At 42.0% G+C, this 12,510-nt stretch overlaps 1 protein-coding gene across 1 annotated transcript; it reads right to left on the bottom strand.

Annotated features, from left to right (window-relative positions):
* Positions 1–222: 222 nt before the first annotated feature.
* Positions 223–11,984, bottom strand: HAL (histidine ammonia-lyase). Its single transcript, XM_010186633.1, has 20 exons — positions 11,723–11,984; positions 11,224–11,284; positions 11,022–11,049; positions 10,662–10,736; positions 10,489–10,561; positions 10,342–10,408; positions 10,108–10,145; positions 9,895–10,020; positions 9,004–9,143; positions 8,405–8,452; positions 7,216–7,363; positions 7,036–7,131; positions 6,855–6,913; positions 6,067–6,147; positions 5,638–5,703; positions 5,367–5,532; positions 2,826–2,960; positions 1,646–1,754; positions 1,487–1,556; positions 223–394 (listed from the first exon to the last, which is right to left on the bottom strand). Exons 1-20 carry the CDS (start codon positions 11,967–11,969, stop codon positions 245–247), a joined length of 1,983 nt encoding a protein of 660 aa, XP_010184935.1. The 5' UTR covers positions 11,970–11,984; the 3' UTR covers positions 223–244.
* Between the last annotated feature and the right edge of the window lie 526 nt (positions 11,985–12,510).

The following is a 12,510-nucleotide window of genomic DNA, read 5'->3' as shown; positions in this document are numbered from 1 at the left end:
TCAGCAGGAGTCTTAATGTTTTGTGTTGGGAAGCTTGGGAAATTCAGCCAAAATCAGACTATCATGACAAAGTTGTCTTTCTGAGGCAAAAGGTAGTGAGCCACTTTACTATCCGTAGGTGCTCCCGACACAGTCAGTCAGGTCCTTTGGGTCACTTGGAGAAACCACATTGATTTCTGGTAGAACGGCCACTCTTAGGCAAGGTCCTGGAAAGGATCTGCTCTGGACCAGAGAACAGCAACTCTTAAAGTTCATGCTGATGCCCATGGTCATGACCAACAGCTTTATTCATTTCCAGCAATCCCAGGGAGAAGGCTGTTGGTGAGATGGGTCTTGATTCAGGGATGTGTTCCCTCCTGTACTTTTCGATGTAAGGTTTAGCCACTTCCCACACCTGTGAAACGAGAAAGCGAAACAGGAGAGTCAGAAGTAAGACAAAAGGTGCAGTCAGAAATCAATGCACAAGTTAAGGAAACGCCATGGAAGAGTTACTGGGATGGAGGTGAGAATTACAGACCTACATAGATAAGCCGCATGCAGTCAGAAGAACCAAAGAGGCAGCAAGAGTGAGGTTCAGGAATAAGCATGTGGATGGAGTTGACAGAAGACTGGAAAATATACAGCTCCAGGGGGAAAAGGTGAAAGAATTGAAGACAAAAACATTGTGTCTTGTCTTGTTACCAGGTTAATGCTCTGTGTGCAACGGCTGGGAGAGGATTGCTGTCACTTGCTAAAAAATCACTTTGTTATGAAGAGGATGGGGAAGCAAAATGGCAGCTGGCATGGACAAAGAAAAAGGGAAGGGACAGCAGCTGGGATTTAAGGCAGAAAAGGAAAATGTTCTTTAGTCTCCTTTGTTTCTCCTTCTGTAAGGGCTGCAAAGCAAACAGCCTTACAGAAGATGGACGGGGATTTTCTTCTCCCATTTGCTTACTCTCCCCAGTTCTTTTGTTACTTATATTTTGCAAACAAATAAAATAGATACATCACATAGCTGTACAAACACTTGGCCTAGGTTAACACATTTCACCACTGCTGTTCCCTCATGCACATCTCCTTATTGCTTCCAGTGGTTCACCATGCCCAAGGTGAAGCCCTTGGAGTGATCCCCTCAGGGCTGGGGATTACTCACTGCCCCAGGAAAGAAGATCACCACCTGGAGAGATCGCTGATTTCTCTGGAGATCTGCAGGCACAGAGGACCCTTCCCTCAAATGGTTCAAAGCTGGACCTGTGTCTGTGAAACCTCTACCAGCACTAATAATGTAAGCTGTTTATTTCACAGGGCAACTTTAGGAATGGATTTCTAAATCTATCCCATTAAAACTAAGGAAAACCAAATCTCAGAAAATCTGTTGGGTTCACCCCAGGCGGAGGAGCACTTTTATTGAGGCCAGCCCATGAATGCATGGAGGGCATTTCCAGAGCAGAGCTGCAGCGTGCTCCTCAGGACAGTCCTATGGCACGTGCTGGAAGTCAACACTCACCCTCTGCTCCACGAGCAGCCTGTGAGCTGCTTCAATATCTGGGGCCATGAAGCGATCCTTCATCCAAGGCCTATAACGAGACACATTGCGGACATTGGCCAAACATTAACCACCACCACTGGCCGGGTAACCTCTGGGGAGGTGTTTATCTGATCTTACCTCACAACAGAGCGCACAAGGTCGTAGACCTTCTCCAATGGGGTTGTCGTCCTCAGAGGGCGTAGGAATTCGATGCCCTGGCAGGCCGCGAGCAGCTCAATAGCCAGAACTAGAAAATCAAAACAGCAAGAGAGATTTTTGGCAGCTCAAGCCGAGGTTTCCCTTATAAAGCTATCCCTGGCATTGTTCTGGGTAATGTGATATGGTTTCAGGTAATGTGAAAGGACCAGTAGATCCACACATCCCAGAGAGGCAGCCCAGCAGCAGGATTATTTTATCGATGGTGTTGGGGGTCATATCCAGCATTTTAGCAAGCAAATTTTAGGTAGCCTGCCATACAGACTTTTCAGTGTACCAGGAACTCCTAGTTATCACAGTCTTAAATGCATAAAAATCTCTTCCAGGGCATCTTGAATATTCAAAGTAATGGGGCATCATAAATCAGAAAACTTCTCTTGGACTGAAAGAAGAAAGGGTCCTGAGCCATAAAAGACAAGTTCTGACTATGAAGCTTGCAAGGGCCCATGTGAAAGCACCACTAAAATTACAGAGTTTTGGAAGACAGTCTTCCAGCTGGAGAAGTTTGCACCTTATCTGCACACCAAACACCTGATCATTACTGGCATTAGTTCCTCATTTTCACAAGCCAATCCACCCAAGGAATTGGGAGAACCAGCTGGATTTAGGACACACTGTTTATGTCATTGAAACACACCGTTTCTCAAGCTAATTTCTCTGCATATAAAAAATGTGTTTCTATAATACTAAATCTTCAGAACACTCAAATGTATAAACTTAAGTGGGTGAGGGAGGTGAGTATTCGTGTGCCATGCACTACTTTGCTCTTGCACTAACAGCTGACATCTGTATCTAAACACACCATCTGACAAATAAATAAATAAAAAGAGTGCAATCCATCCTTGTAAGCAGGAGAGGAAAGTTTTGTTGAGTCTCCTGCAGTAAGTAGTTTTGTTTCACAAGAAACAGTACTGGATTTATCTCACTTCTGTTAGAAAAATACAAATGCTTGTAAAATATGTACTACTTATAATATTTTTAGATCATTCTTTCAGACGCATAGACTCTTTAGATATATTTTAATTAAAAAAATGAATAGCACTAATATCTTAATCTAGTTACATACATAAGGTCTGTCTGGAAATCAGCATTTTAATTTTACCTTGTTCCACATGTTCAATAACTCTCAAGGCTTTTCTTGCAGCCCATCCTCCCATGGACACGTGGTCCTCCGTAGCAGCACTGGTTGAGAGAGAATCCACAGAGGAGGGGTGGCACAAGGCTTTGTTCTCAGAAACTGCAAAAATCCAGCAAAATGAATGTAGGACAGAACAGGCAAGAGGCACCAGAAGCAATGGTCAGCCTGGAGCAAAGAGCCTGACGACCACCTCAGGTCACAGCAGAGAATCCAACTATTGCTCCTCTTCTGAGAATGCATTTATGTTTTACCTGGACCGAGTAATTTGTAATAAACACCTTGAAAACTACCATTGCCTCTAAAAACTGTAACCAATTTCAGTCTTTGCATTCAAATATTAACCAAATATAAAAAGACTGCACACTCTTCTCCCTCATCTTTGAGGTTGAGCTGCTCTGTCTCAAAGGCCTGATGGAAAACGAAGAAAAAGGGCGGACAGCATAACTGAAATACAAGCTTGGTCTTGCTTGTTCCTCCAAGACAACTCTTTGTAAAGATATTTGGTTCCCTTTATTTTCAGTCACAGATACCACCCCTCCCCTGGTTTCAAGACGAGAGCTGGAGATCAGCGTCTGGTCTCTTCTCATGGGAGCTGAGGCACTTGCAGAACCTGCTGCAGGAAGACGTGGGAGCACAGTACAAGTCCCCTCCCACCCTCCTTGCCTTGCTACCAGGCTCATGTCCCTCCTCCAGGCACGCACACTTGAGGGCAGGAGTGCTCTGGCTTTGGAAGTCTGGCAAGACTTGGAGTAAGTCTGTCAAGCTGCATCCAAAAGCGAGGATAATTTGGCTGCAGGAAGGGCTGTAGGCACAATCTAAGGTTGAGAACTGCTCTTTAGAAGAGAAGAAATTAAGTCTGCTTTCATAGTGCTCTGGCGGCACGCAGACCTTTTCTTTCTGAAGCCCAGCAGGATGCTCCACAATGCCCTTGCCAAATTAGGGGTTTCAAAAAAGCAGCAAGAGGAACAGAGAGGTGGTGACACCAATTGCAAAGAGGCTGCAGTGACAGAGCCCAGGGCCAGAGCCCAGCTGGCACGTTCAGGCAGGCAACAGAGGTCCCAGAGAGGCTGCATGTGGCTACTGCAGTTTGGTCTGGGACACGCAGCACTACCAGAAAGAGAAAGACATATCCAGCAGCATTACAAAATATCTGCAAATTTTTTGCAGCTTTATCTGTTAACCCTGAGAGCAGACAACGTTAGTTTGTATACAAACACCTTAGAAATGATCAGAGTGACTTAAAACCATCTTTCCTGGTCAAAATAACCAAGAATTTATCTAAAAATCAAGTTTGAGCTATTTAAAATTTTTAACAAGGTATTACTATTATTTTTAACTCGTGGTGTCAGGGCAGCGATGAGTTAGGAGTCAGAGTTGTCATTTTCATTCCCCACAGCAGAGACCATGAAAACCCCAGAATCTCACTCCAGATTGCAGAAGTGAGCTGTGAAACCTGGAGCCAAGCAACAGCTAATGCCTGGAGCCATCCTAAACTCTGCCCAGCCCAAAGGAAAAGTTTTCAGCCTTTGAACAAGGGGACAAACACTTCAGCTCCTTTTCAAGCCCCACTTCCCAAAACAGCCTCTGGGCAGGGTTTCTTTATTACATTGAATTTAGTCCATTGACTTTTTTTTCCCTGTAGGATGTTCTTCTACACATTTATCCTCTACTCCATTGTCTGTTTGCATCTCTTATAATTTACCCTCTACTCATCACATGTTTATCTTTATGTTGGCTTGTGCTTTCCTCAATCTATGAACTGTAATATCCCAGCAGCCAGCAGGCTTCTTGTTGCCTAGTCATGAGTACTAGAGGAAAAATGTACTAAAGCTTATTTTCAGTGTGCTCCTCCATAACCAGCCCTGGGAATCCTGGTCTCCTGAGGACTGCGGAGTCTGGTGTTGATGTACAGACCTCACTGTCAAATGGAGACACCAAGTACTAAGGGTATCAGGCCCAGCTTTGAGACAAGTGGTGTCCCTGTGCTAGTGAGAAGTGAGGGATTCCCTGCTTATAGACCATAACTATTCAAGCAGAGGTTCTAGGTGCAGCAGAGTGGCTCAGGCAGATGTATGTTTGCTGCCTGCAGTGTTTGCTGTTAATTACAGCCTTATCTGAGCAGATTTGTAGACTCCTGGGTACAGAGCTGTCGCCAAATTCAGCTGGAGGAGCTCTTGTGTTGGTGACTCTGGAAGTCAGAGCGCTCTCTGCCAATCCCATAAAGATACAAGCAGGCAAGCATTCCCACCAAAATCCACCTAAAGGTTTGCATGCTTAGAGCGCTAAACATGTCCATGGATAAGTGCAGAATAAAGAATCTGAAGAGCTGAAATAATTGCATCTTCATTCAACGCTCAAACTTTGCACCTGGACAATACAAAGCACACTGAGAAGAGATGGAAAACAGGAGCAAGATCCCTTTGTATCTACTACCAAATTACAACTGCCTCAATATAAACTGGTCTTTCTAGCTTGCTCTTTTGATGGTAGGGCTCAAGCACTCACCCAGGGCAGCTGCTGTGCAGTGTGCAATCATGAAGCCAGAGTTCAGACCTCCTTCAGTGACTAAAAATGCAGGCAGTTCACTGAGCGAGGGGTTACAGAGCCTCTCAATTCTTCTTTCACTAATTGCAGCAAGTTCGTGCACACCAATTGCCAAATAGTCTAAAGCCTATAAAAGAAGATCTCATTAAACCAGATGACAGAAACAAACAAACAAAAACAAACCAGAAATTTTTTTTTTCCTTTTTTTTTTTTTTTCCAAATGCTTAATTACCTTTGCAGGATATTCACCATGAAAATTTCCTCCAGAAATGGTCTCTGCTCTTTCAGCAAACACCATCTTTAAGGAGAAGTTAAGGCACAAACATTAGTGAAATACAGTTTACATGACAGATATCTGTCAGAGATCAGAGTATCTTAACTGAAGGAATGTTTGTGCTAATAGGCTTTTATTTGCAAGCATATTATATTACATCTGCTGCTCACTTTTCAGAAAATTAACATGTGGTTTCCTAGCCCAGACACTGTCATGCACCAACGCAGACTTGGAGAAAGGAACAGAGGTTGCTGTTGCAGCCAATGGTAATTATTGACTGAAGCCAGTTATGACTTATTTGCCTCCTGTGCAAATAATTATATAGAAGGAAATAATAAAAAAGGCCAAGCAAAATTTCACATAGAAATAAAGTAATCAAAAAGATACAGGGTTGTCCGTGGCGCTATTGATTTCAGTCATCATTATGTCCTTCACAAAAGCAATTGTATCATTTACAACTCCATGGACCTAGAACAGAAGACCTGAGATTAGTATTTACACTTAGTTCATTTCTGGGGTGCTGACTGAGCTGCAGGGACCCTCCATGGTGGGATGAACTGGGATCAAGTTTCCATTATCCCAGTCTCTACACCCACACATGAAGATGGTTGTGTATTTGCTCTTAAAATCAAGAGCATCGCTATGGGACACTGCTCATCCTAGACAAAGACTGTATTTATTATTATTATGACAGTATTGCTAAACAGGTACTCCAAATATGTCCTTCTTTATTTGTTTGAGTTGGTTTACCCTAAATGGAATATAAGATATTTATTCAGTGGCAGAAGTGTTTTCAGGGGAGAAGTGACCTGACAAACATAGAAAACAAACTTCCATTAATTAACTTTCATTAATTCCACTGATAGTCTTAGCATCAATGCAGACTAAATGCCCTACAAAGCCTGCAGGAGTAGAAACCAGCACCCTCCCCCACTTCTAACACTTGGCCTCTGTCAGATCTGTACGCACCTTTGTTAGATGCTTCCTGATGAGTGCATGCATGCAATCAATTAATTACGCATCTCCATTAATACTAACTTTGATGTGAGATAGAAGCAAAATAAAACGGCTTCCTCTAATGGAGCCATACAGTGCATTGTTGTCAGTGTTTCTGATGTGGGAACTTCATCATTATTTATCTAGTGGTATGAAAGGATGTAAAAGTCAGTTTTTACCTGAGGGCAGCAGCGCATTGTGTATGCGTCCTGAACTCGGTCACAGAATCTATGGCTCTCTAGAAGGAACAAGAGAGGGGAAAAAAACCAAATATTCCTCACACAAAAGCATGCAGGGCTACTGCTGAAAAACCCTGGCAGACCTGTGCAATCTGAAAGGGTGAAGGTTAAGATTATTCACCTGCTATTTCTGAGGGATGATGGTCTGAATCTAGAAGGGATCTGAATCGAAATGCTACTTCAGCTTGCCCTCGATGTGGGCGCACTGCATGGATATCTAGTAAAAGAAATTCGGCTGTTAGGTTTTGCTTCTCTTGTCAACAGCTCTCAAACAAACAGACAGGAAAGGCCCAGTACCCACCAGTGTCAAAGGCCCTTGTGGTACCCTTCAAGACTTCAAGGGTAAGGGCAGCGATTATATCAGCTTGTCTAGCGATGGCACTGGCTCTTTCAACTGCTTCACATCCCAGCGAGGTGATCATTTGTGTCCCATTGATGAGAGCCAGACCCTTTGAAGAGAGAGCAGATGTGAAGCAAATTCATTGCAGCTATTCCACACACTGTGATAATTCCCTATCTCTGTGATAATTCTCCTTCTCACATGATTAAGTTGAAGACCTTTGCTCAGCTTCCTGGATTGTCTTGAAATAATAAAATGCACAGCTTGAGTGGGCATCTTTGCTACGTAAATTAACAATGGTCAAAACCCTACTAAGTCATTATAGGCACCCTTAGAACTCCAGTAGTTCCAAGCAAGAGGTTTATTTCATGTTATTTCAAGCTTAAGCAAGAAAATGAAAGGAAATCTGTACTCTTTTCCAGTTCTTTGGAAGTGGAATGCTATTTTTCTTAATTTCTTTTTACGTTATTAGTTAAACCAAAGTTATAAGCATGGGGGATGCTAAAATCAATCATAATAAGGAAGTGGAGAATTAAAGCAGCATTAGAAGTGACAGCTGCTTTAAAAGATTTGTTGAGTTCAGATAAAACTAGCTTCATGTTTGTTCTAAACAAACATGAGGCCCATGGGAGCCTTCCATTTGCCTTTAGGAGACACTGCATTTGGCTTCTTGCTCCTGGTGCTGCTTTACAGCTACTGAAGCTCCTTATTGGAGAGCTCCACAGCCCTCAAATCTGTTGTGTTCCCATGTAAAATTTATTACTTGGAGTGAGATTTATCTAGTTTTAATGATCTAGAAGTCAGACACCTGGTTCAAGTCAGTCATCTGAGCTCCTGCTGTGGTCAAAGGGTAGATAGGTACCTTGAGACAGCTGCTTCAGAATGATATAAAGTGTTTTCTGAAGATGCCCATTTCTTTCCACTGACCACAGACCCAATCCAAACAATCCAAAGTTTGGGTTTGACATTTCAAGTCAAGTAGGGTAACACTAGGAGAGGTGAATCCCACTCCTGATAATACTTCACTAATATCATTCTGGAGATTGATTTTAAATGACTGTTAATTCATTTCAGGCTTAAGTTAAGTATAAAGCAACTAGTGATTGACTATGCTTGTTTTTCATCAGCTGTCATTATTACACTTTATTACCTCTTTTGGTTTCAGGGTAATTGGTCTCAGACCATGGGCTTCCAGGACCTGCAAAAGAGTTTAATGACAAGGTAATTAATGAAAAGCATCTTTCAGTAGTTCAACCTCCAAAACTTCTGAATCTTAAATGTTCCATAAATCTCCAGTTACTCCCAACATTTGAGGTTTTGAATCTGAGAGGTGATCTTGTGTTTGTCAAAACAATGTTAAAGTTTATGAGGCTGAAAATGTAGGAACAGTTCTTTCAAAGCTGCTATCGCATTCTGTCCCTCTCTCCAGGTCCTAACTGATGTCACTTCAGTATCTTGTATTGCAATACTATGGCATGATATTTCTTTAGGACTTAATAACATGCTTAATAATCATATCTGCTCCAGAGACATGTGGGTCAGTTATTCCATTCTCATGGATCCACCTTCCCCAAGGTAGAGGATGAGTTGCTGAAAGCAACATAGTCCCAGTTCAAATGGGTACAAAGAATTCAAAGACTTTTGCCTGTTACTAATCTGAGCAAAAGCTCTCTTTCTCAAAACTACATACAGTTCAGCAATAAACTATCAAGCATGAAAAAAAAAAGCAATCAGCTGCTTAAGTCTCACATATTTAGCATCAGCCCAGCCACTTTTTGGGGACCACATCTTTCCTTCTCCAATTAATCCCAGAGCAAGATGAGAGAGGGGGGCTAAGTCTCCACTGGCTCCAACTGTTCCTTTCTCAGGGATATAAGGAAGGCACGATGCTAGAAAGAAAACAAAACCAACTCCTGTTAGCGTTTTCCCTTGATACACTCCTTGGAAAACAGAAGCCAGCACGTGAGTATGGTCACAGTAGCATCCCGCGATATCAGCAGCAATATCCTGACCACAGCCCAGGGTGACTGCATCTACAGCCCCACAGCCAGGCGGGTAGAACACCTCTCCTCTCAGCTCTTGTGTGGACCCTCTCAGACTTGTGTAGGTCTCAGGGGGTCTGCTCACAAAAACAGGTCCTGCTCAAGTGACAAACACCAACATGTGCAGTTTTCTATCTGGTAATAGCCCCACTCAAAAATCCTGGCATCCCAAAAGATGATGGCACATGTGACATGACAAAATTTATAGACTTAAGCCTTTGTAGAAGCGCTCACCCAAAGTCAAAGTCATGCTCTCAATCAAGCTTAGTCTTGACCTAATTATTTGACCTGTCAGAGCTCATTTCCCAAACTTCTACCTGTTGAATCTCTTTCTCCCAGCCTTTCCTGTCACTTTGGCTCACACCACGTGTTCTTCAGCAGAGGAACACTCTCTAGCCATGATCTTCTACAGGGCTGGTCACAGCTGAGCTTTGGTACTGATCTCTCACAACTACCAAGTCAAAAGACCAACATCCCCTAGCTCAATCCATTGAGCTATATCCTTTAACAAAACAGTTAAAAGAAAGAAGGAAAAAAAAGGAAAAAAAGAAATTAAAAAAAGAGAGGAAAGGGGGATCTTTTTAAAATATCTTTTTACCATTAAATGCTTCAATAACTTGCTGGAGCGTTTCTAGGGATATTCCACTGTATCCTTTTGCTAGGACATTGATCCTCAGCGCCAACAGCATGCGAGATCTCTCTGGGGTCAAAGGTTTCCCCACACCTGAAACAGTAGCCCTCTCGGTTACTAACCCACTACCAACTGTGGCAGAAAAATGCAAACACCAAACAGCATGCAATTTCTTATTACCTGCAGAATGCGAACGAACCAAGTTGACTTGAAGCTCCCTATGAAAAAGAAAGAAAAAAAAGCCCAGATAAGTCTCAGCAGGTTTTATTTTGTATAAAGCAAAGTTAGTGAAATACTGAAACAGCCCTCTCATCTAACCACAGAGTATAAATGTACAGGGTTCAAATGCTCCCTTCTCTTCCTTTCCTGAAAAGAAAACTATGAAAGATGGACAAAGCCATACATACAACTTACCTCAGCTTGCTGTTTGGGATGACAGTCCTCGCAAACTTCCCAAACCCTGTGGTGATGCCATAAACAACTGCAAGAAACACACACTTCTGGTTAAGGAGGGAACCCCATAAAGTTTTCTGAACAACTAATAGAGGTAAAAATATTTACCTGTCTGTTCCTTTACAATCCTTTCAATCACTTCTCGTGATTGATTGACTTTAGCTTCAGCTTCAGGTGTGAGCTACAACATAGTTTAAATATAAGTTTATCTATCATTATTTAAGTCTAATTGTAGAAAGATAAGCACAGAATTTTTAGCAACGTTTGTTCAGTGTCTTTACCTTTATCTTGTAGAGTCCCTTTCCTAAATTGACCAAGTCCTCCGTTGTTAAGCTGTTGCCATCTAAAGAAATATACTACATCAAAGAACCACCTTTTAGTCTGGGATACATATAAAGTTGCTTAATAATCAGAATTAAAAAAAATATACAGTCAAAACTCAGCAATAACAGGAAGCTTGCTCCCGTAAGACAGGAACTCACTAACAAAACCAAATAATAAGCACATTACAATTTAGATTCCTAGACCCAGTGAATCTAACAGCCCCTGCTCTTGGGAATGCTGCAGTGACTCAACTCTCAGCATGTTCTGGAGAACAGCAGAATTTGTTACCGAGTTGTAAAATCACTGGCAATTCCTACCTGTTCAGGCTCTCGGTATTTGCTGTATCTGAAAGTTCTGTAAAGGAAAATAAAGGGCAGACAGGATTTCACAGGTAGTGACTGCTTGATTACAGCTGGCAATGTGTTTTAAGAATGAAGGAACTCTAAAAGAATAGGGAAGGATAGAAAACTATAAATCTGGAGTTATTAAAAACTTCACAAAGCGCTCAAAAAAGGATACAAATGAACTCCTTCTGGCTGAGATGGTATGAAATCTGGAGACATTATATCTCCTTCTATAACTAGAAGAAATATGCAGGAAAAACACAAACAAGATTAAATTACATTCTACATATGAATTAATTTGCTATTCATTACAATACACACCAGTCATAATTCTAATTTGCAGTTATCAGCTCTGAACATATTTGTATGCTTCTAGGAAAATAACAAGTACGTATGTATGTATTTAAGGTATTCTAAAGGCAAAAGCAGAACAGCCCAACCCCAGCACATACTATATATGACATCATATACAGATGATGTATATGGAATGCTGTACCTTCTGAGCTTTATATAGTTCTTTTCCTAAAACCGAAATATTCATAAAACATTTTGGCATTTTTTCTGTAAAAGTTGTAGACACTGGCTCAGAGGCAATTTCAGAGAAGCTAAGCCAGTTTGCTGACTCAGATGCCAACACAGCCTCTCTACGATGCACTGCTAAAGATTTTACTTACCAACTTCAACAAACTCGTTGTCCTCTAGAGCATCCTCCACTGTATCATCCAGATCCAGCAAGCCAAGTCCCTTGCACCTTCGAATGTAAAATTTTACTTCTTCCACCGAGGCAAATCCCCCATTGTCAGGTTTGTTCTTCATGTACCGTCTCACAGCTTCCTTTCCCAGCCACCTGATCGTGTTTGTGGGGCTTAGGCATGGCACTGCCAGCCATTCTCCTCGGACATGCACCGTGTATCTTGGCATGCTTCCTCTCCAAAATTGTCCCTTAATCAAGAAGGGCCGCAGTGTGCAGCAGCCTTACATTTACCATGTGGTGACCCGAAGAGCAGTGTCTAGCTGGAGGCCAATGTTGCAATCAGATAAGAGGCAAAAATCCAGCCTCAAAATCCCCACCTTTGTAAATAAGCAAGATCAACGTATTCAGCTGACTTCATCCAATCAAACCACATCCAGGGAGCACACCTTTTCATGGAAGGGAAAAAAACCTCCAAAACTATTACCACAGGATGTTTTTTCCCAAAGATCGTATCAGAAATAAAGAAATGAAAAACTAGGAGCTGGAGTTTATGTAGCAAGAATAGATAAATCAGAATAAGCTCTGACAGCAAAAATTCAAAATTAGCTGGCAGCATGAACTCCAACTGCTAAATCACAATATAGGATGTAGGGGCTTTTATGACAAAATGTTACCTCAAAACTAGTAACATAAAACATTTCTAAAGCAAAAAACTAGGAGCTTTCATTGCAATCCAATAGCTTTGGCCCAGAACCTGTTAACACCAGA

The sequence above is a fragment of the Mesitornis unicolor genome, unplaced genomic scaffold (assembly GCF_000695765.1).
Source record: "Mesitornis unicolor isolate BGI_N332 unplaced genomic scaffold, ASM69576v1 scaffold43676, whole genome shotgun sequence".
Taxonomy (NCBI): Eukaryota; Metazoa; Chordata; class Aves; order Mesitornithiformes; family Mesitornithidae; genus Mesitornis; species Mesitornis unicolor.
This window is presented reverse-complemented; position numbering and strand designations above follow the sequence as displayed.